The sequence below is a fragment of the Equus asinus genome, chromosome 9 (genome assembly GCF_041296235.1).
Source record: "Equus asinus isolate D_3611 breed Donkey chromosome 9, EquAss-T2T_v2, whole genome shotgun sequence".
NCBI lineage: Eukaryota > Metazoa > Chordata > Mammalia > Perissodactyla > Equidae > Equus > Equus asinus.
The window spans coordinates 39,197,159-39,221,745 of NC_091798.1; the positions used below are offsets into that span (position 1 = coordinate 39,197,159).

The window sequence follows — 24,587 nt, forward strand, 5'->3', positions numbered from 1 at the left end:
CTTCCTCAAGCAAAAAGAGGAAGATTGGCAACAGATATTAGCTCAGGGCCAATCTTCCTCACAAGAAAGAAAAAAACTTTAGGAAATGTCCAGATATACAACATAGTCTTAGTCCAACATATTCTGACAGAATGGATGGATGGTGTACATTGGAAATATGTATTACATAATCATACTCTTTAATTTTCTTCCAACTGTGATTTTTAAAAATTTGACTAAAAATATTTACAGCTAATGTTAAGTTTTCAGATTTTGCTTAAGTGTTTTTCAGCCCTTCAAGGTCCTATTATTCATGGAGAGATTTAATTATGGAAAAGCCAAAATGTAAAAATAAGAAAACCATCTGAGTAAATTCTTCTCAATGCAAGAAGCTGATCTCTAATTCATACAATATACTGCACAACAGGATAACGACATAAAATAAAGGCAGAGCTAAGAATCAAAATAATTGATAGAATCATAAAGAATAAAGGAAATAGAACAATTATAGAATTGACAGGAAAACATTAAAACACTCACCTTTCCTAACTGTTCTGATTCTGAGAAGTGTTGTCTTTCTTCTACGGAGCCTGGACCTTGAGGTAGGCTGGGACTGAAGGCCATGAGGTCTGTCTTGGGTGGCCCCTCCCCAGAACACACCCTTTGATGACGCTGCTGCGAGTAAGACCAGCTCCCCACCGCGCTGGAGCACACCAGCCTGGGCTTCCCCGGCCCGCACGCGCCCTCGGTGGGCGGCGCTGAGCACCGCAGCGCCGTGTACAGCAGCAGCGTCAGCACCAACAGGCTGGACACCGCGCAGATAGCGATGATCAGGTACACGTTGACATCCACAAGAGCCGCCTCGGTTCCAGCAGCGCCTACCGACGCACGCGACGAGGCCTTTGGCGCCTGGCCGCTCTCCACCAGCGATAGCAGCACGGTGGCTGTGGCCGTCAGCGCCGGCTCGCCGTGGTCCTTCACCAGCACCAGGAGACGCTGGCGCGGCGCGTCCGCCTCGTCCAGGGCGCGAGTCGTGCTGATCTCGCCCGTGTACAGCCCCACGCGGAACGGGCTGCGCCCGCCACCCGCCGCCGGCTGCAGCTCGAAAGACAGCCACGCGTTGTAGCCAGAGTCCGCGTCCACCGCGCGCACCTTCGCCACCACGTGGCCCGCGCCCACCGACCGCGACACCAGCTCGCTCACCGCGCCGGCCCCGCCGCCCGCCCCAGGCGGCAGCAGCGCGGGCGCGTTGTCGTTCTCGTCCAGCACGAACACCTGCAGCGTCACGTTGCTGCCCAGAGGCTGCACGCCCGCGTCGCGCGCGCTCACCTGGAACTGCAGCAGCTCCAGCTCCTCGTGGTCCAGCGGCTGCAGCGCGTACACCTTGCCGCTCTCCGCGTGCACCGACACGTAGCTCGACAGCGCACGCTCGCCCACGCGCCGCTCCACCAGCGAGTAGGACACCCGCGCGTTCTCCTGCGCGTCCGCGTCCCACGCAGACACCGTGAAGATGTGGCTTCCCGGCGGGTTATTCTCCTTCACGAACACCGTGTACTCGCGCTGCGCGAAAGTTGGTGCGTTGTCGTTCACGTCGGCCACCTCCGCGGACACCCTGGCTGTGGCCGACAGTGAAGGCGAGCCCTTGTCTCGCGCTGTCACCACCACCTCATAGTTCGCCACGCTCTCGCGGTCCAAGGCGCTGTCCAGCACCAGAGAATAATAATTCTTGAAAGTGGACACCAGCTTGAAGGGGGCGTGGGGAGTCAGGGTGCAGGTCACCTGTCCGTTGGCACCAGAGTCGCGGTCAGACACCATGATGAGGGCGATGGCGGTGCCCAGCGGAGCGTCCTCTCGGATGGGAAGTGAAAGAGACGTTATTGAGACTTCTGGTGTATTATCATTGACATCCACAAGTTTTACCGAAATTTTACAGTGCCCAGACATTGATGGAGTTCCATTGTCATAAGCAACGACTTGAATCTCGTAGGATTTCATTTCTTCAAAATCTAATTGTCCCTTAGTTCTGATTTCCCCTGAGGTAGGATCTATTCTGAACTTCGTCGTTATAGTGGAGGGCACGTCACTACTAAATGAATACACAATCTCGCTGTTTGATCCTTCATCTGCATCAGAAGAATTTAGTTTAACCACTAACGTTCCGTTTGCGGTGTTCTCTAACAATTGTACTTTGTAAACTGATTGGTCAAAAGTAGGTTCGTTGTCATTCACATCTAATACCTTAATTAGCAATTGAACGGTGCCCGTGAGCTCAGGTTTGCCCCCATCAGTAGCCACCAGTAACAAATTAAACTCGGCAGTTTCCTCTCTGTCCAGAGACTTTCTCAGTACAAGAGACAAAGACTGGCTTGGTTCATCGTTTGTCTGTATATCTAGAAAGAAAAACTCGCTGGAGCTGAGCTTGTAGGAGAGAAGACCGTTTACTCCGATATCTGCATCAGATGCTCCTTCTAGAGGAAACCGCGAGTCAAGCAGCCTCGATTCGGGAAACAGGATAGTCTTTACTGCCATTGGAAATATCGGCGGATTGTCGTTAATGTCCCTCACCTCCACTTCCACATGGAAAACCTGCAGCGGCCGGTCCACGATCACCTCCAGGTGGATGCTGCACTCCAAGCTCCGCCCGCACAGCTCCTCGCGGTCGATCCGAGAATTCACAAACAGAATGCCATTCTGCAGATTTACCTCCAGAAGGTCCCCGCGGCCTTTGGACGCCACCCGGAACAGGCGCGGCACCAGCTCCGCCAGCTCCAGCCCCAGGTCCTGCGCGATGCGGCCCACGAAGGTGCCGTGTTTGGCCTCCTCCGGGACCGAGTAGTGGACCTGCCCGCTCCCCACCTCCCAAGCTGCGAGGAGCAGAAGCGAGAGCAGCAGGCGCCTGACCTCCCGGCCCCTTCTTATAGAAGACACCATTACCAATTCTCAGGGAGTTGAGCAAATTAGAAAATCATGGTTTGCAAAATTTTAAATATTGTCCTCTAGTCCCTGCTCAAGTCCTCCTGCTTCTCTTATTGTTCTGCTTCTACGGAGTGACAATGGGGATCTGGGTATTTTTCTTCCTCGAGAATACTCTGTGGTAGACAGCGACATCAAGTGGCCAAAATGTAAGCTCTACTGTTTATCCTGTAGATTTAAAACTAGCGCAATTGTCTGGTCTAAATTTACTGATAACTTTCATCTTGGAAAAACACCTATGTTAAACTCTGAAATATATCATTTCCCCTTTTTATTGTATTAAAAAACATAAAATTTACCACCTCAATCATTTATAAGTTTACAGTTTAGTAGTGTTAAGTATACTCACATTGTTGTGAAACAGATCTCCAGAACTTTTCATCCTGCAAATCTGAAACTCTGTACTCATTAGGCAATTCCCCTTTTCCACCATCACACTACACCCCCTAACCACCATGCCACTTTCCGTTTCTATGAATTTGACTACGTTAGATAACTCATGTAACTGGAATCATACAGTATTTGTCTGTGATTGGTTTATTTCACTTAGCATAATGTCCTCAAAGTTCAACCATGTTGTAGCATGTGACTGGATTTCCTTCCTTTTTAAGGTTGAAAAATATTCGATGTATATACCACATGTTATTTATCTATTCACCCATCTGTCCACGGACATTTGGGTTGCTTCCACCTCTCGGCTATTGTGAATCGTGCTGCTATGAACACGGGTGTGGAAATATCTCTTTGAGACCTTGCTTTCAATTCTTTTGGATATATTACCTTTTTTTTTTTTTTTACCATTTCTTCAAACAAAGCACACAGGAATCAAAGGGTATTTTAGCCAAATGAAAATATATTTATATATTCCATTGTTGATTTGTTGTGATTTAATTTTCTTTTCTGAACCATTTGCAGATGTTTGGAACCTAGTAACTTATTTGTTCCTCATTTGGATAATGTATTCTTTTTTTTTCCTGCTTTATCTCCCCAATCCCCCCTGTACATAGTTGTATATCTTAGCTGCAGGTCCTTCTAGTTGTAGGATGGATAATGTATTCTTAATTGAGGAATATTTCCTTTTCCACTACATATTTCCTTTTCTACTACATATGGATTTTTAGGCAGGAACAAAATAATCGATCTCTTTTTTCCTGTTAATTATTTGAGAATATCTTGTTCTGTTAGTTCCTAGCTGGCCACTTCACACACAAACAATATGAAAATAGGATAAAAATACCATAGGGATGACACGAAATGAATTGAGGGGTGGGTCAGTGTTTGAAATACATAATAGTCATTTTCAGTTACTCTAATGAGGTCACAAATTTTGTTTTCAGCAAAGAGAAAAACAAAATTAATTGCAAGATTTACAGTGTCCATAAAAGAAAAGCAAAATCCTTGCTAAAGAAAAACTAGCTTTTCCTAGTACTGAAAACCAACACTAATTTCTCCCTTGAGCCCAAAACTTAAGATACTTATTCATACCATCTGTGGAAGTGTATATTTATATTAATAAGACTCTAACAATGAACCCCAAGTAAACCCACTTAAGCAAAAAAGCAGAGCATTATTTATTGTCTCATACATGGAAATGGATAATTATTTACCAATTTCAGGCAGATCTGGGTATACACACTTCGATAATGTCATAAGGAAAATAGTGCCACATTTATGATTTTTTTTCCTTTGCTGACCTTCTTCTCAGATAGGTTTTTCCCATGTGATGGTACAATAGCCAAAGTAGCTTTTAGGCTACATTTAGCAACTCTCACCAGAAAGAAGGTGTCCTTTTCCTAAAAAGCCCAGCAAAAACCCTAGAATATCACTTCGTTTGACCAAGTTTAGATAATGTATCTTTCCTTTAGTCGATAGTTGTGATGGTTCTCACATTGGCCAGACATAGATTGCTTATTCATTCTTGAAGCCAGGAGATGAAATCAGCCATGACTAAATTACGTGAACGGAAATGAGGAGGTTGGTTCCTGTGAACACCAGTGCAAGGCCTTATGTACCCAAATTCTCCTGAAGCTTAAACTGATTGCACATAGCTACAGACTGGCCATTATATCTTTACATAGTTGCAGTGCAACTACATGTTTGTAATACTGCATAATTTCTATATAATCAGTGGCCAACAGATTGGCTACTGTTTATGTATTAAGAAATTATACCTAGAATCCAGATATTAGCTCTAATTTTGCAATCCAAAAAGGACATTTTGCTGGATTTTCAGAATGACATGTCCAGGGATATGAGGCATATTCTGCTGTTTTTCAGGGTTTCTGAGGACCTAGACTATCTCTCTCCCTCTCTCAGAGAGATAGAGTGCCATCACCAGAAATCCAAGCACATTTCACTCAGTGGGGAAAGGAGACTGAGATGCCATGCTCAACAAATACTTCCCAGCTTGACATCTCTTCGTATCTATAGTGGGTTGAATAGTAGCCCCAGAAGATATATCTGCTGAGAACCTCAGCCTTTCTTTGAAATTAAGGTCTTTACAGATATAATTAAGGTAACCCTAAACCTAACATCATCCTAGTTTAGGGTGAGCCATAAATCCAATGACAGGTGTCCTTATGAGAGACAGAAAAAGAGAAGATACATAGAGACATAGGAAAGAAGGAAATGTGATGACTGAGGGAGAAATTGGAGTTATGTTGCCACAAGCCATGGCATGTCAGGAGCCACCAGAAACTGGAAGAGGCAAAGAAGAATGCTCCCCTGAGTCTTCAGAGGGAATGTGGCAGTGCCGACACCTTGATGTTGGACTTCTGGCCTCTAGAACCGTGAGAGCATAAATTTCTATTGTTTTAAGTTTGCGGTAATTTGTTGCAGCAGACCTATAAAACTAACATAGCATCCAGTGCTAAAATGCACCCTTTGCACTTATCAAAGCAAACAGTCAGTTCCTTAAGGTTTACATGTCTTAGCCTTCATTCTTGCAAAATTTTCATCCCAGACTTTTACAAAACTACAACAAAGCCCCAGAAGGAAAAAAAAGACAAGAAGAAGGAATGGAGGCTAGGCAAGAAAAAAAGAAGAGGTGCCTAAAACATTTTAAATTCAGTTCTATATTTTTCTTCTCCTACCTTTTATATATAAGAAAAAGAAATCAAAACACAATAATTCTTTCTTTGGAATCCAAGTTATCTAATCTGCTTAATTGTCAGATGCTTTAGTGAAAAAATCAATAACAAAGTTCTCCTATCAGTTGTATTACTATTTTTTGTAATGCTCTCCTCTTAAAATTTATTCTGTTCACATTAGCTTATTGGTAGTGGAACTCCGATGAATATGTTGATATGCATTCACTATTTCAGTTTTCCCTCTAAAATAAACACAATTTTATTGCTGGCTCCTCCAAAATCCTCTGTGGTTAAAGGATACTGCCTAGGACAGCTTTTTTCCGTATGTTGGCTCAGCAGCCCAGACTGCTTTGATCTTAAGGCATCTCAGCATCAACCTGTGCTTCCATAATTGCTGCAACAGGAAAAGACAGCAGAAGAGAGTCTTGCACTGGCAGTTACATACTTCTGCTTGGACATGACACACATCATCCACATTTCATTGGTCAAAGAAAATCACACCTCAAGGTAACAGAGGAGTGAAACCCTCCAGTGTTCCCAGAAGGAGGAGAACAGAAATATTGACAGTGGCTAGCAAAGTAAACAACTGTTTCTCATCTCACCTATTTGAATTCTTGACTGACCACAAGTCTACAAAGTGCCTCAAGTGATACCTTACTTTTCTAATTACTTATTGTTAGACCAGAAACTATAATTACAATTCTAATCTTAGAAAGTTTTCTGAAAAAGAAAGACTTATCAAGAAATAGTCTTCTCAAGTGTTCTCCCTTGTATTTTAGGTGATGTAAAAATAATATTTCCTTACAAATGAAATTATATTGGTATCATCGTACCCAGGTAACTTGAAAATAAAGTTACAATTCCTAAAATCATAGTCATGAAACCAAAACTAATTCCTCAAACTGAATAATCGAAAGATAATCATGTACGTTTTACCAAGATTTTACTGAAAGCAATGATAGTTTTTGTTTCCATTGGAGTGTTTGAAAATTGGAGCCTCCACAAAAAATGAGAATAAACCTGTTATTCTCAGCATGTACAGCATGATGACCTTTGCCTAGTTTTTTCAGATAGAAAACAAAGGTGTGAAGCTGGTAACTTTAATGGATAATTAATATTAACCAAAATTAATGCAATTGCATAACAATAATTATAATCTGGTAAAAGGATTTCAGCATATACAACTTCAACTTTTGAGGATATGACCATTTTTAAGCCAATAAATTTTCTAAATGAATGACTAATTTGAGCTGTAAACATACTATGAGATAAGTACCAAAGAAGAAATTTTGTTGTAAATCTATATTATTCTATGCTTTTATTAATACTAAAATATTCAATGAATAACATATTAATTGTAGGAAAGAATAGGTGGAAAAGTAGGAAAATAAAGGAACTGGTTCATCTTTTTAAAGAAGAGAGGAAGTAATACAATACATTACCTGGAAGAAATCTTATAAAGAAAGACAAAACTATTGAAAGTTGTGTTAACTACACAAAGATTCTGAATGTGACAAGAATATTATCTACTAATGGGAAATCCATTCATATTTATATTAAAATAAATACTAAGTAAAAATACCCCTACACAATCATCCTTTCATCCATTCCAGAAGTACTTTTCCATTAAAAAAAATCATTTTTCAAACTCTGTAGTCCTAAACCCACTTCTTTTGGTTTAGCAGTCATTAGCTAATATTTGATATTCACCTCCAAGTTAATACCTTCACTAACCCAGAGAGCTTTTAACCTTTACAACAATAATCATAATACAGAGAGACTTGCTAGATTGTCCTTAGATCCATAATGCATCAATTTAAAATTTTGTTTTTGACAGTGATGAAGTTGTGTGAAGGTATGCCTGAATGTCTTCAGGCAAAATTTAAAAGGCTATTGGGTATTCACCAAATGATGCTCAGTTCCATTGACAATCCTATTGTTAACCTCTCAGTGAAGTTCTGTGAGATAATTGCTTTTTCAACCTGTACAAATTCTTGAAGAAACAGATTGTGCCATTCTAGCTTCAAATGCTAGCCTCTAACTCAAGTTTTTCTGGTTTGATAGAAGAAAATATATGTTTACCTTTCCCATAATGTTTATGATTTTCAGTTTGGCCTCAAAACATAGTTTCCAAAAAAAAAAAATGGGGGGCCGGCCCGTAACCGAGTGGTTAAGTTCACATACTGCGCTTCGCTGGCCCAGGGTTTCCCTGGTTCGGATCCTGAACGTGGACATGGCACTGCTCCTCAGGCCACGTTGAGACGGCGTCCCACATGCAACAACTAGAAGGACCTGCAACTAAGACATACAACTATGTGGGGCGGGAGGAATTTGGGGGAGATAAAGCAGAAAAAAAAAGATTGGCAACAATTGTTAGCTCAGGTGCCAATCTTCAGGGAAAAAAAAAAAAACACATGGTTTCCCCTATCCCTCCCAATTATTGGATCATTTTAATTCCTCATTCTAGGGCTTTTTCTCACCTACTTGATTATATTTTTCTTTAGCTGAGGCAATGAGAATTATACAGTTTTCTGAGTACTATTCACATAAAGAGGGAAAGCTTTCATTTACTTTGTTTCCAGAAAACTTGCTAAAAACAGTCAGCATTTTATTACCTATTTTTAAAGAGTCATGAATAGAATGAGATTTTCCTTGTAGACACATTGGTCGGACAAAGAAAACCGAAAAAGTAATATTACACCATATCCAACTCTTTTCATAACTCAACTGTTATTTTAAATAGGTTAGAATGTGGTCCCCTTGCCTGTCTTGTTTCACTGTTGATGTGCCCCTGGTTCTACAGCAGGGCTTAGTATGTAGTAGGCGCTCCATATGTGCTGGTGAAATAGATCCATAAGTAAATATTGAATGTCTCTAGAGGAAATTCTAAGCCTGGACATCACTATTATTAGCAAATGTAGCTATGGGGACACAGTAATGTGAATTGGGGAAGAGAAATTATTTTGTGACTTTCTAATCTATCTTTCCCTATTTTATAATCCTGCAAAGTTTATCTCATATTTAAAGGAACAGGGAACTTTTCTTGGCAACCTGACTCTAAGTTTTTTTTTTTGCTGTTTTTTTCCAAGAAACTGGTTATGATAATTAATATTTGAAAAGTTACAGAAACATGCTTACAGCCTATTTCTTACAATGTTCTAAGCAACAGTTCTGTATCAACTCAAATCTCTGGAAACTTAACTACCAAATTGTACTAATTTCTTACAGAATGTTCTCACAAGGGGACTTTCATGGGACTTCTTATGTTTATTTGAATGTTTGCAAACAAAAATATATTCATTTAATACTTGTGTAACTTCAGAGATAAACATAGGAAATAAAATGTAATATTACAGGGCCGACCCCGTGGCCGAGTGGTTAAGTGCGCGTGCGTGCTCCGCTTCAGCGTCCGGGCTTTGGCTGGTTCGGATCCTGGGCGCGGACATGGCGTCACTTGTCAGGCCACGTTGAGGCGGCGTCCCACATGCCACAACTAGAAGGACCCACAACTAAGATATACAACTACTTACTGGGGGGATTTGGGGAGAAAAAGCAGAAAAGCAAAAAAAAAAAAAAACAGATTGGCAACAGTTGTTAGGTGCCAATCTTTAAAAAAAAAATTAACATTACACTCTTGAGTGAATGACTAGTAAATACCAAATACCAAATACCTATACCTATACCAAATATGTTTCAGCTGGTTTTGCAAAACTGCTATCAAACATACTGTCCAGTTTATTGCTAAACCCTTACATAATGATCAGTAACCAACTCTTCCTGGAATTTACAACAAGATGAAAGTTTTTTCTCTCCTGAAGAATTGATATAGAGAATTTCCTTTTATTGTTATTTTTCATATTTCTGTATTCACTCCCAGGAAGGCATTAGGATTTGCATTCAGCCTATGTTTAATTTTTGGATAAATTACTCCCATCCTTTTCTTGATTTTACTTTGTCTTTTAAACAGATTTTTAAAAATTTGCTCTTGCAAATTTCTTCCATTGTAAGCTACCTTAAATATTTTATCAAATGCATATAGCATTAGGACAAGCAAGTTTAGGATATCCTTGGGTAGTTTGGAGAAAACTTAGTAAAATACTGAACTTAGTTTTTCTGAGCCTCAGCACCTCCATCTGTAAAGTGAGACTGAAGTATCCACTTCACAAAGTTATCGAAAAGGTCGAGAGAAGGAAAAATAAAGGGTTTAGAACATTGGTGAGTAAATGGATGGTGTTCACTAAGTATTCCTAAGCTTATCCTCTAAATAGCAAATTATCCCACATTAAGCCTTCTAGACCCAGAAGAACTCATGTCACTGGCATCAGGGAATTGTCCATAATGACAATGAAGTAATGGTTGTATGTTTTAACTTGGAAAATAAAATATCATCCAATAAATATATTTTAAATTACATTTGCTTAAGATGATTTTTTTTATTACCCATTTTTAAACTTAAAACTTCAAGGGAAGGCAGATGGTTTCTGTAACTTTCCCGATAATTATTTGTCCAGGGCATGACATTTCACTACGAGATAAAAGGTAATAAATAAACCTGAAAATGTCACTGTGTTTGGCTACGCTGAGATCGTGTGTTAAATATGATCAAGACTACTTAGTATTTCAGTATTTTTTTGACAGTATCCTACTATTTCAGTCAAAGAATATGACAATTCGTCCTATTTGATTTTTTGTTTGTTTCTAAGTTCCATTCAAGGCACAGCTGCAAGTAATAAATAAATATCTACATTAAATGGTAAGATTTATTTCAATTTTAGTGAACACTTTGAATACCTTTTTAAAACTGATATTTGAAAAGATGGTTAGATAAGTTAAATTTTTTTAAAAAATAGAGCCAAAGCTTGAAATTTAGACTTACATTACCGGAAAGGTCCAAATTTGTTTCTGGATGTTCATTCTCTTGCAGTGTGTTCGGACCGGGAGGAAGACAGGGACTGAAGGCCATGAGGTCGGTCTTGGGTGGCCCCTCCCCAGAGCACACCTTCTGCCTCCTCTGCTGCGAGTACGACCAGCTCCCCACCGCGCTGGAGCACACCAACGTGGGCTTCCCCGGCCCGAACACGCCCTCGGTGGGCAGTGCCGAGCACCGCAGCGCCGTGTACAGCAGCAGCGTGAGCACCAACAGGCTGGACACCGCGCAGATGGCGATGATCAGGTACACGTTGACATCCACCAGCGCCGTCTCTGCGCTCGCGGCGCCCACCGGCGCCCACGACGAGGCCTTTGGCGCCTGGCCGCTCTCCACTAATGACAGTAGCACAGTGGCCGTGGCCGTCAGCGCAGGCTCGCCGTGGTCCTTCACCAGCACCAGCAGGCGCTGGCGCGGCGCATCCGCCTCGTCCAGGGCGCGAGTCGTGCTGATCTCGCCCGTGTACAACCCTACGCGGAACGGGCTGCGCCCACCACCCGCCGCCGGCTGCAGCTCGAAAGACAGCCACGCGTTGTAGCCAGAGTCCGCGTCCACCGCGCGCACCTTCGCCACCACGTGGCCCGCGCCCACCGACCGCGACACCAGCTCGCTCACCGCGCCGGCCCCGCCGCCCGCCCCAGGCGGCAGCAGCGCGGGCGCGTTGTCGTTCTCGTCCAGCACGAACACCTGCAGCGTCACGTTGCTGCCCAGAGGCGGCACGCCCGCGTCGCGCGCGCTCACCTGGAACTGCAGCAGCTCCAGCTCCTCGTGGTCCAGCGGCTGCAGCGCGTACACCTTGCCGCTCTCCGCGTGCACCGACACGTAGCTCGACAGCGCACGCTCGCCCACGCGCCGCTCCACCAGCGAGTAGGACACCCGCGCGTTCTCCTGCGCGTCCGCGTCCCACGCAGACACCGTGAAGATGTGGCTGCCCGGCGGGTTGTTCTCCTTCACGAACACCGTGTACTCGGGCTGCGCGAACGCCGGTGCGTTGTCGTTCACATCGGCCACCTCCACGGACAAGCTGGCCGTGGCCGACAGTGAAGGCGAGCCCCCGTCCCGCGCTGTCACCACCACCTCATAGTTCTCCATGCTCTCGCGGTCCAAGGCGCTGTCCAGCACCAGCGAATAGTAATTCTTGAAAGTGGACACCAGCTTGAAGGGGACATGAGGCGTCAGGGTGCAGGTCACCTGGCCGTTGACACCGGAGTCACGGTCGGACACGGAGATGAAGGCTATGACCGTGCTGAGTGGAGCGTCCTCCCTGACCGGCAACGACAGGGACGTGACCACCAATTCTGGAGCATTATCATTTACATCCAGCACTTTCACTAAAACCTTGCAGTGATTTGATATTGGAGGACTTCCTTTATCAACTGCTTTTACCTGAATTTCGTAGGATTTTGCTTCTTCATAATCCAGTCTGCCAGTTAGCCTAATTTCTCCTGAACTGAGATCAATTTTGAAGTGTTTTTGAATGTTGAGAGGAACATCATTGCCAAAGGAAAACACAATTTCCCCATTTACACCTTCGTCAGCGTCAGAGGCGTTTAATGTGGTCACTAATGTTCCATTTGCCGTAGTCTCTAATAAGTGGACTCTGTACACGGCCTGAGCAAACAATGGGGCGTTATCATTAACGTCGAGCACCGTGATCAACAGTTTAACTGTACTTGCCAGCTCTGGTTTGCCCCCGTCAGTAGCTGTCAATAATAAATGAAGTTCTGGTGTTTCTTCCCTGTCCAAAGATTTCCTCAATTCAAGCGAAAGTGACTTACTCAGTTCATCACTTGCCTGTACATCCAAAGAGAAATAATCACTGGGGCTGAGGGTGTACGTTAGAAGAGCGTTGGTACCAATGTCTGCATCAGCAGCGCCCTCTATCGGGAAGCGTGAATCCAGCAGTCTAGATTCAGGAATAAATAACCTTTGTTCTCTCTCTCTGAAGACCGGTGGATTATCGTTAATGTCCTTCACCTCCACTTCCACATGGAAAACCTGCAGCGGCCGGTCCACGATCACCTCCAGGTGGATGCTGCACTCCAGGCTCTGTCCGCACAGCTCCTCGCGATCGATCCGAGAATTCACAAACAAAATGCCATTCTGCAGATTTACCTCCAGAAGGTCCCCGCGGCCTTTGGACGCCACCCGGAACAGGCGCGGCACCAGCTCCGCCAGCTCCAGCCCCAGGTCCTGCGCGATGCGGCCCACGAAGGTGCCGTGTTTGGCCTCCTCGGGGACCGAGTAACGGACCTGCCCGCTCCCAGCCTCCCAGGCAGCAAAGAGCAGAAGTGAGAGCAGCAGGGGCCGGGCTCCCTTGCCTCCTCGCCTAGAAAACAGCATCGCAAAAGCGCTACACCTTTCGTACCGCTCTCACTTTACTTCAAAAAGCATGCTTTTTTTATTCTATATTTTCAGTAATTAATCTCCTTACCGTTTTTGTCTTCTCTCGGGTTGTGACAAAATGGAGCTTCCTCCTTTAGTTTTCGGCGATCAGTACATTTCCATCGACAAGACTTGTGGTATACAGCGACATCATGTGGCTAATGGTGTGGTTTTTAGATCCGTTCATTGATTTCCAAAATAGTCTCTACATTCATTTGCTATCTACTCAATGCAATCATTTTCAATTTTATGTTCTTCAAGGACTGGGACATTTCAAATCTCACTTGAGAGTATCTAGTTCAGTATTTTTCCTTTAGCAGTTTTCACAATGATATTACAATTGGATTTTGGGAAAATCAAGATATGCATAAGTAACCTTACCTCTTTGTATTTAAAACAATTTATCAGCTCATATGTTTTTATTACTAAATATTTGACACTGAATACTGGAGTTGTAAAATAAGGCACTTTGACCACTGAAGTTCATCTTATTCTAGGATAATTTGGGTATTTATTTTTTAAATGACATAATATATCATTACCATGTACTTACATATGAAATTTTAAGAAATTTCCTACATTTAAAATTCAATGTTGTATGAACAACTTCATCATTTTCTGATACTTTAAATCTTAGAATAATGATATTTGGGGCATTTCCACTTGTTATGTAACATCGAAGTGATGAACTTAAAACTTTAACCCCCAAAAGTCATTATTCCAAATTCAATGTGACCACTGGATCTTTATTCCTGCATCAAATTTTCAGCCATACTTTTTGGCTAAGATAAAACATCGTCATATTTCAATAAAAATAATATGAATATTGAATCAATATCAAGTACACATATCTGAGAATTTTATAATAATCCTAAATTAAAACTTCAAATGTAAATCTAATGTGAAGATTAGGTTTTCAGAAGAAACTACTTGAGACTAATCTGTTAATAAAATTTTCCTTCAACTTCAGCCCAATTCACAATCAGAACCCCATAGCAACACCAAAATTTGACTAAGAAATGTGGTCTGAATAAACTATCACTAGGTAATTTTTAAAAGAATGGCCTAACAGTTCAACTTTAAGTACTATGGATATTTAAGGACATTAATATAAATAAGGATTAATCTATTATGTCTTCATAATTAGAAAGCGCAAATCATTGTTTATTTGATAATTAAACTATAGATAAAACATGATGCTATTTTATTTTTTAAAAACCAGTTATAATTTTAATAGTAGTTCAGTACAGTAATTACTGTATTACAAAAGGTACAGCAATATAAGATACATCAATATCTTCTTATTCTCAGAATTAAGCAAATTCAGAACTTGGAGGGGGCAGCCCAGTGGCATAGTGGCTAAGTTCTCAGGCTCTGCTTTAGCAGCCCAGGTTCCCCGGTTAGATCCTGGGCATGGACCTACACACTGCTCATCAAGCCATGCTGTGGCAGCATCCCACATAGAAGAACTAGAAGGACTTACAAATAGGATATACAACTATGTACTTGGGCTTTGGGAAGAAAAAAAGAGGAAGATCGGCAACAGATGTTAGCTCAGGGCTAATCTTCCTCACAATAAAAAAAAAAGAACTTGGAACTTTTCTAAGTGTCAGTAGACTTAGACAATACTGTCAATATTTGAACGTGTAGGTACTTTAATGTTATAAATATCTTTGTGATACATTTTATTACTATGAAGACTACATAGAATAAGTGCTAACCACAATCCACTGACATTCAAATATTTCAAAAATAAGACTATTGAATTAAATATACTTTGTTTTCTATAGTTAGCTTATTTTACCTTTAAAAATGTCTATATTTAACCAAAAATTATATAATTATCATGCTTTAATACTAAGAACTACAATTATCTTCAAGTATAATTTCAACCACAAACCAGATTGTAATGTTTCGTACTCTGTCTTCCTTTTGATAAAAGCTGTTCAATTTGAAAACGTTCTCAATATTAGAAAAATGTCATTTACAATGATCAGATGACACTTCTTTGAAACATAAAATGATGGTTAACCATGGACTTCATTATCATGGTAGTGATCATGAAAATAGAAGGCTACATAATACTATCCTAAAGGGAAAAATATGGGAGTTTAATGACTTGAAAAAAATTTTATCAGACAAAGCTGTTAAAGAAGCAAAGTGTCTGTATATTATTGAAGTTAAGCTGGTATAAACTAAAATTAGAGTGTTATAACTTTAAGATATTAAATATACTCTCCACAGTAACCACAAAGAAAATAGCTATAGAATCTGAATAGACACATAACTAGTAAAGAGATTGAATCAGTAATTTTTAAAAGTTTCCCAATAAAGAAAATTCTTTGACCCAACGGCTTCACTGGTGAATTATACCAAACATTTAAAGAAGAAATAATATGAATATTTCTCAAAATTTTACCAAAAAAAATTGAATACAAGGGAATACTTTTAACTCATGCTTTGAGGCCAGCACTACCCTGATACCAAAGTCAAAGACACTACAAGAAAACTGCAGATCAATATTCCTTATGAATGTTGATGCTAAAACCCTCAAAAAATATTAGAAAACTTAGTTCAGCAACATGTTAAAAGGATTATAAACCATGAGCAAGGGATTTGTTCCTGGAATGCAAGGATGGTGCAACATACATCAATCGATCAATGTAATACACTGCATTAACAAAATAAAGGGAAAAAACACACATGATCATCTTCAATAGATTCAGAAAAATTATTTGACAAAATTCAACACCCTTTCATGATAAAAACACTCAAAATTTTAAGAATAGAAGGAAACAACCTCAGCATAATAAAATGCCAAAAACCCACAGTGAACATTATATCAATGATGAAAGAATGAAAGCTTTTCCTCTAAGATCAGGAACAAGACAAGGATTACCTCTTCTATTCAACATAGTACTGGATGTTCCAGGCATAGAAACTGGGCAAGAAAAATAAAATAAAAGGCAACCAAATTGTGAAGGAAAAAGTAAACATCTTTGTTCACAGATGATAGGATCTCATATGTAGAAAACCCAAAAGATTACACAAAAAAACCTTAAAATTAATAAATGAATTAACCAAAGTAGCAGGATACAAAGTTGACACACAAGAATTAGTTGCATTACTATACACTGAGTGAGAAATTTGAACAGGAGATGAAGAAAACAATTTGATTTAGAATATCATTAAAAAATCAGGAATTAACTGAGGTGAAGGATTTGGATGATGAAAGCAACAAAAACATTTCTGAAAGAAATTAAAAAACACATAAATAAATGGAAAGACATGTCATGTTTATGTATCAGAAGACTTATTATTGTTAAGATGTCAATAATATCCAAAGTGATCTATAGATTTAATATAATCCCTATCAAAATACCGATGATGTTTTTTGCAGAAGTAGAAAAACTCATTTTAAAATTCTTACAGAATCTCAAAGGACCCCAGATAGCCAAAACAATCCTTAAAAAGAATAACAAAGCAGAAGGACTCATACTTCCTGATTTCAAAACTTACTACAAAGCTACAGTAATCAAAACTGTGTGGTACTGGCATAAAGACAGACCAATGGAATAGAATGGAGAGTCCAGAAATAAATCACATATATGGTGAAATTATTTTCAACAAGGGTGCCAAGTCTATTTAATGAGAGGAAAGACAGTCTTTTCAACAAATGGTGCTGAGAAAACAGAATATCCACGTGCAAAAGAATGAAGTTATACCCTTACCTAACACCACATACAAAAATTAATTTAAAATAGATCCGTGACCTAAATGTAAGACCTAAAACTATATAACTCCTAGAAGAAAACAGGTCAAAAGCTTCATGACATTGGGTTTGGTAATGATTTCTCGGATATGATACCAAAGGCACAGGCAATGAAAGAAAATATAGACAAATTAGACTTCATAAAAATTGAAAATTTTTCCATGAAAAGACACTATCGAGAACTTCCAGTTTCTAGTTCTGAATATAAGGAGCTTGGAAATCACCACTCCATCCTAATAACAAGTGAAAAGCTGAGCAAACTGAAAAATCAACAACTTTTCCTGGATGTATAAGATAGGAAAGGACACAGGACAAATCACTGCCCCCAAGACTACAGAGACAGGTAGGGAAATACATGGAGTCACAGACTACTAGTGCAGAGACTCAAGAGTGGGAACCAGTGCTGGAGTAGGGAAATCTGAACTGTAATGGACAAATTGCTGGTAGCTCATTGTGGACAAGACTGAAAGTTGAAAACTCCAGGAGGAAGCAGTCATGGGGGGCCCCCAGAATATTTTGAGATTTACCTCCAGGAGCTTGAACAGATTCCCACAGTTAGATATCAGAGAAAAATCCTCTCATGCTTCTGGCAGTGGGAGGGGGAAAAGAACCATTTTGAAATACTCAGAGCACCCTGTTCTTCTTAACAAGGCATTCCCTCAGGGGAAACTAATGAGATACTAACCTCTTGGGTTATTATCAGAGCCTAACTGATCTGGGGGAAGAGAAGTACCCAATTCCAACAGGCTCTAGCCTTCCATGAGGGAGGAGGAAAATACCCAACTACAGAGCATTCTAGCCATCCTGTCTGACCTGGGGGGAGGGTAGAAAAAACTGAGAAACACTCATAAAGTTCACAGTCTAGATGCATAAGCTCAGGAAAAGACTGAGAATCATAGGACTATAGAATGCTTCCCTTCCTCTCTAAGCCTCACCACCATGTAATTACAGATCTATTTACAGCAGTTCCTTGTACCTGATACATCATGTCCAGCTGTCAAGAAAAAATTACGAGGCACATCAAAAGGCAAAAAAAGAAAACTACAACTTGAAGAGACAGAGTCAACATCAGAACCAGACATGACAGGGATGTTGGAATTATCAGACCGGGAGTTTAAAAGAACTATGATTAATATGCTAAGAGTTCCAATGGATAAAGTAGACAGCATGCAAGAGCAGATGGGTGATGTAAATGGAGAGACGGAAATCCTAAGAAAGAACCAAAAAGAAATGCTAGAGACAAAAAACACTGTAACAGAAATGGAAGCTGCCTTTAATGGGCTCATTAGTAGACTGAACATGGCAGAGGAAAGAATCTCTGAGCTAGGGGATATATCAATAGGATCCTCAAAAACCAAAAAGCAAAGAGAACAAAGACTGAAAACACAGAACAGAATATCCAAGAACTGTAGGACAACAACAAAAGGTATAACATATATGTAAGGGGAATACCAGAAGAAAGACAGAAAAAAAGAGAAGAAATATTGGAAATAATAATGACTGAGGGGCCGGCCGGTGTTGCAGTGGTTAACTTTGCATGTTCTGCTTCTCAGCAGCCCGGAGTTCGCCAGTTCGGATCCCGGGTGCAGACATGGCACCACTTGACAAAAAGCCATGCTGTGGTAGGCGTCCCACATATAAAGCAGAGGAAGATGGGCATGGATGTTAGGTCAGGGCCAGTCTTCCTCAGCAAACAGAGGAAGATTGGCAGTGGTTAGTTCAGGGCTAACCTTCCTCAAAAAAAAATAATAATAATAATGACCAAGAATTTCGCCCAAATTAATGTCAGACACTAAATCACAGATCTATAAAGCTCAGAATAACACCAAGCAGGATAAATATCAAAAAACTACATCTAGGAGTATCAATTTCAAACTACAGAAAATCAAACATTAAAAGCTAACACTGAAAGAAGCCAGAGGGGAAAAAACATCTTACCTATAGAGGAACAAAGATAAAAATTACATCCAACTTCTCCTCAAACACCATGAGAACTTCCTCAACTTGATAAAGAGCTTCGATGACAACCCACAGCTAACATTATACTTAATTGTGAAGAATTGAATGTTTTCACCCCAAGATTTGGAAAAAGGCCAGGATGTGTGATCTCACTACTTTTATTTAGCATAGTGCTGGAAGTTCTACCCCATGTAATACAGTGAGAAAAGGAAATAAGAAGCGTACAGATGAGAAAGAAAGAAATAAAACTGTTGCTATTTACAAATGACACAATTGTGTACATTAAAATCCCAAGGAATTAAAAAAAAACCTCCAAGAATAAGTGAGTTCAGCAATGTCACAGAATGCAAGATAAACATACAAAAATGAATTGTATCTCCATATACTAAAAATGAAAATACACATATCAAAATTAAGCTTAAAATATAATACCACTCACATTAGCTCAAGAAAAGATACCTAGGTGTAAATGTAACAAGATTATGTACAGGATTTGAATTCTGAAAACTACGCAAAACACCGATGAAAGAAATCAAAGAATATTTAAATAAATGGAGAGAAATGCTACGTTTATGAATTGGGCGACTCAGCATGTCATGGTGAGATACCAATTTCTCCTGAATTAATGTATAGAATTAACACAATTCCTACCAAAATCCCAGCAAGATTTTCCATAGATATAAAAGAGATTATATGGAATGGTAAAGGAACTAGCATGCCTAAAGCAATTTTTAAAAACAAGAAATAAGTAGGAGGAATTACTGTACCCTATTTTAAGATTTATTTTATAGCTACAGAAATCAAGACTGTGTTATTGGCAGATGAATAGACACATATATTAATGGAACAAAATAAACAATCCAAAAATAGACCCATGCAAATGTGCTGAACCAAATGAATTTTGGCAAAGATGCAAAAGTGATTAAATGCAGGAAAGATAGCTTTTTCTTTTCTTTTTTTTGTTGGAGGAAGATCATCGCTGAGCTAACATCTGTGCCAAAAAGAGAGGTTTTCAACAAATGATGTTGGAATGATTGGACTTTGTTAGGCAAAAAAAATAAGCATTGGGGCCAGCCCGGTGGCATAGTGGTGAAGTTCACACACTCTGCTTCGGTGGTCCAGGGTTTGCAGGTCCAGATCCCAGGCGTGGACCTACACGCTGCTCATCAAGCCACACTGTGGCAGCATCCCACATACAATATAGAGGAAGATTGGCACAGATGTTATCTCAGGGACAATCTTCCTCAAGCAAAAAGAGGAGGATTAGCAATGGATGATAGCTTAGGGCCAATCTTCCTCACCAAAAAAATAAAATAAGTATTGACCTAAGTCTCACATCTTATACTAAAATTAATTTTAAATGGATCACACTTAAAAGTAAAACATAAAACTCTAAAACTTTTAGAAAAAACATAGGAGAAAATTTTCAGGATCTAAGGTTAGGCAAAAAGTTCTTAGACTCAACGTGAAAAGCACAGTCTATAAAAGAAAAAATTGATAAATTGGACTTCATCAAAATTTAAGAAATTTACCTTTGTGAAATATCATATTTAGAGTATGACAAGAAAAACTACATATTTTGGAGAAATGGCAAGCACATATCTGACAAAGGACTTGCATCTAGAATATATAATGGACCATCAAAACTCAACAGTAAAAAATCAAACAGCCCAGTTAGAACCTGGGCAAAAGACATGAAGACACGTTTCACCAAAGAAGATATACAGATGGCAAAGAAACACCGGAAAATATTGTCAACACCAGTAGCTATTGGGGAAATGCAAATTAAAACTACAATGAAATATCATTACACATCTATCAGAATGGCTCATATAAAAAATTGTCATGTCAAATGTTAGTGAGAATGCAGAGAAACTAGATCACTCGTACATGGCTGGTGAGAACGTAAAATACCACAGCCACTCTGGAAGACAGTTTGGCAAATTCTTTTTAAAGAAATAAACATAGGGCCAGCCCCTGTGGCCTAGTGGTTAAGTTTGGCATGCTTGGCTTTGGTTCCTGGGTGTGCACCTACACCACTCATCTGTCAGTGGCCATGCTGCGGTGGTGGCTCACATACAAAAAGTGGATTGGCAACAGATGTTAGTTCAGGGAAAATCTTCCTCAGCAAAAAAAATAAAGTAAAATAAAATAGACATAGACTTGTAACTGCACTCCTGGGCATTTATCTCAGAGAAATGAAAACTTATGTTCACACAAAAACCTTTGCATGAATGTTGATAGCAGCATTATTTATAATATCCAAAAAATTAAAAACAACTCAGATGTTCTTCAATGGGAGAATGGTAAAACTATGGTATATCCATATCATGGAATTGTATTCAGTAATAAATAGGAACTAATAATTGATACATGCAACAACCTGGATTATTTTCCAGAGAATTACACCAAGTGAAGAAAAAAACTAATGCTAAAAGGTTACATATTGTATTATTCCTCTTATATATCATTCTTGAAATGACAATATTTTAGAAACAGGTAACAAATTAGTCATTGCAGGGACCAAGGAATAAGTGAGTGTGAGTATAAAAGGGCAACATGAGGGATCCTTATGATGATGGAAATGTTCAATATCTTGACTGCATTAACATCAATATCCTGGATGTGATATTGTACTATAGTGTTGCAAGATGTTACCATTGGGGGAAATTGGGTAAAGGGTAGGGGGAATTATTATTTCTTACAACTGCATGTGAATCTATAATTATCTCAAGTAAAATGTTTTATTATAAAATCAGGAGTGATGCCAGCAAACTGGTAGCCTAGGAAGTTCCAAGTTCTCATTCCCTCACAAAAACATCCAAAAAACAACCAGAAGCTGTCTGAATCAACCTTGTAGGAGCTCTGGAAAACAGTCAAAGGTTTACAGCAACCAAGCAAATGCCCAATCAGGAAAAAGCCATCTTTAAAATAGTAAGACAGTTTTATGATGATTTCACTCATCTTTGCCCCACCCCCTCCCTGGCATAGCATCACACTTAGTCATGAACAGATGGCAGCCCAGTTTCTAGTTGCCTTCCTTGAACTAGAGGGAGCAGAGCAGACCTTATTTGCAAGTTATTGGGTGTATCTGTTCTAATTTGTCTGTGGGATACCTAAAGAACAGAAGCAAGGCATTTGCTATTTTGTGTAACTCACTGCGCATGTGGGAAAAATGATGGGCACCATTCATCAAAGTGAACTACAAACCCACTGACACCTGGGGCAAGAGATTATGTATAGAGTCATACAAGAGGCCATCTAAGACCTGAAAGAGAAGCTGAGGTGAGACTTTTTTAAAAAATTAAGACATTCAAAAGCAGCTGCTTATGGGAGAATTCAGAAAGCCATGTGCATATCCAGGCAAGATGCATGTTCAGAAAAGTCCTGAGAAGACCTTAAGCTATCATCTTGGGCTGATCCCTAGGGACAGAACAAGCCCAGCTAAGTGATGAAGAAGTGCCTTAACATAGAGCCAATTTGCTAAGACTGGGAGAGGGGCTGTTCTTGCTGTCTTTCTCTTTTGTTTTTATTTTTGTTTGTTTGTCTCAGCTCCTGGCATTCAAGGAAATCTCTATCAAAACATTAGTTGAACATGAGCTAAAGGAACAGAGACTTCAGTGATCATACTCAACAAGGGATAGTCTTTGAAAAAAAGTTTAGAAAATTCTCAAAACAAAAGTCTACCACAGTCTTCAACAATTAAAAAAAAAAAAACAGCAAACTCCGAGGAAGGGGGATAATCTGATTTCCAGAGTTACCAGGTAATAGCTAAGTATCCAATTAAAAAAAAATTACAGGGCATACAAAAAAAAATAGGAAAACATGGCTTATTCAAGAAAACAAAGTTAATTGGCAGAAATCATCCCTGAGGGAGCCCAGACATCGGACTTAATGGACAAAGATTTTTAAATAACTGTTTTAAATATGTTAAAACAGCTAAGGAAAAACATGGACAAAGAAGTAAGGGAAATCAGGAGAATGATATATGAACAAAGTGAGACTATCAACACAAGGATAGAAATTCTGAAAAGGAACCAAACGAATTCTGGAGCTAAAAAATACCACTGAAATGAAAAACTTACCAGAGGGGTCCAACAGCAGATTTGAGTAGGCAGAAAAAAACGTCAGCAAACTCAAAGAGAGGACAACAGAGTTTATTGTCTGAGGAACAGAGAGAAGAAAGATTGAGGTTTCCCCTAAGGGACTTATGGAACACCATCAAGAATAAAAATGCATGCGTTATTAGAGTCCCAGAAGGAAAAAAGAAAGACAAATGGGTATAAATATTATTTGAAAACTTAATGGCCAAAACCTTCCTAAATTTGATGAAAGACGTTATCTACAAAACCAAGAATCTCAATGACTTCCAAGTAGGATAAATTTCAAGAAATTCACACTAAGACATATTATTATCAAATTGTCAAAAGACAAGGAATCTTGAAAGCAGCAAAAAAGAAGCTACTCAGCATGTACAAGGAATGCTCAATAAAATTATCAACTGACTTCTTATCAAAAACCTTTAAGCCAGAAGGCAGTGGGACAATATATTTACAATGCTGAAAGAAAATCTGTCAACCAACAATTATATATTTGGCAAATTGTCCTTCAAAAGTGAATGAGAAGTTAAGACACTCCAAGATAAACACAAGGGAGTTCATTACCACTATACCTACCCTACGAGAAATGTTACAGAGAGTCCTTTAGGTTGAAATTAAAGGATGCTAGACAGTAACTTGAATTTGAATGAAGATACAAATATCTTCAGCAAATGAAAATAGATAGGCATATACAAAAGCTAATATTGTAATTTTGGTTAGTAACTCCCTTTTTGTTTTCTACATAATTTAAAAGACAAATGCATAAAAAATAATTTAAATCTATGTTATCAGCACACAATGTATAAAGACGTAATGTGACACATCAAAACATAAAAGGGGGAAGATGGAGCTGCATAGGAGGAGAGTTCTTGTATGTGATTCAAGTTAACTTGGTATCAACTCAAATGAGATCACCATAACTTGAGGGTCTTATATGTAATCCCCATGGTAATCACAAAGACAATATCTACATGGAAAAACACAGAGGAAATGGGAAGGGAATCAATACATGTGACTACAAAAAATCAACTAAACACAAAGGAAGATGTTATTGGAGTAAATGAGGGACAAAAAAAAGCTGTAAGACATACATAAAACAAATAGCAAAGTGGCAGAAGTAAATGCTTCCTTATCAGTACACCATTATTGTAAATGTAAATGGATTAAATTCTCTATTCAAAAGGCAAAGATTTGCAGAATGGATTTTCAAAAAATGATCCAATTCTATACTTTCTACGTAGGCAGCATAGAATTTTTTTGGTTTTTGTTTTATTGAGGTCACTTGGTTTATAACATTATGTAAATTTCAGGTGTACATCATTATCTTTCAACTTCTGTATAGACTGCATCATGTTTACTACCGAAAGTTTAACTTCCATCCATCACTATACGTATGTGCCCTG

General features: G+C 39.5%; 1 protein-coding gene across 2 annotated transcripts in view; it reads right to left on the bottom strand.

Moving 5' to 3' along the window:
• The window catches only part of LOC106823749 (protocadherin alpha-C2), a 190,143-nt gene extending 174,187 nt beyond the window's left edge, over positions 1-15,956 (bottom strand). Inside the window, exon 1 of one of the 2 annotated variants that reach the window (XM_070518098.1) lies at positions 10,918-15,956. In XM_070518098.1, the coding sequence (XP_070374199.1) occupies positions 10,918-13,311 (2,394 nt within the window). In that variant the 5' untranslated portion in view covers positions 13,312-15,956. Of the gene's footprint in view, positions 1-519; positions 3,691-10,917 lie in introns of those variants that run through there. The other variant, XM_070518099.1, reaches the window with a different exon arrangement.
• Between the last annotated feature and the right edge of the window lie 8,631 nt (positions 15,957-24,587).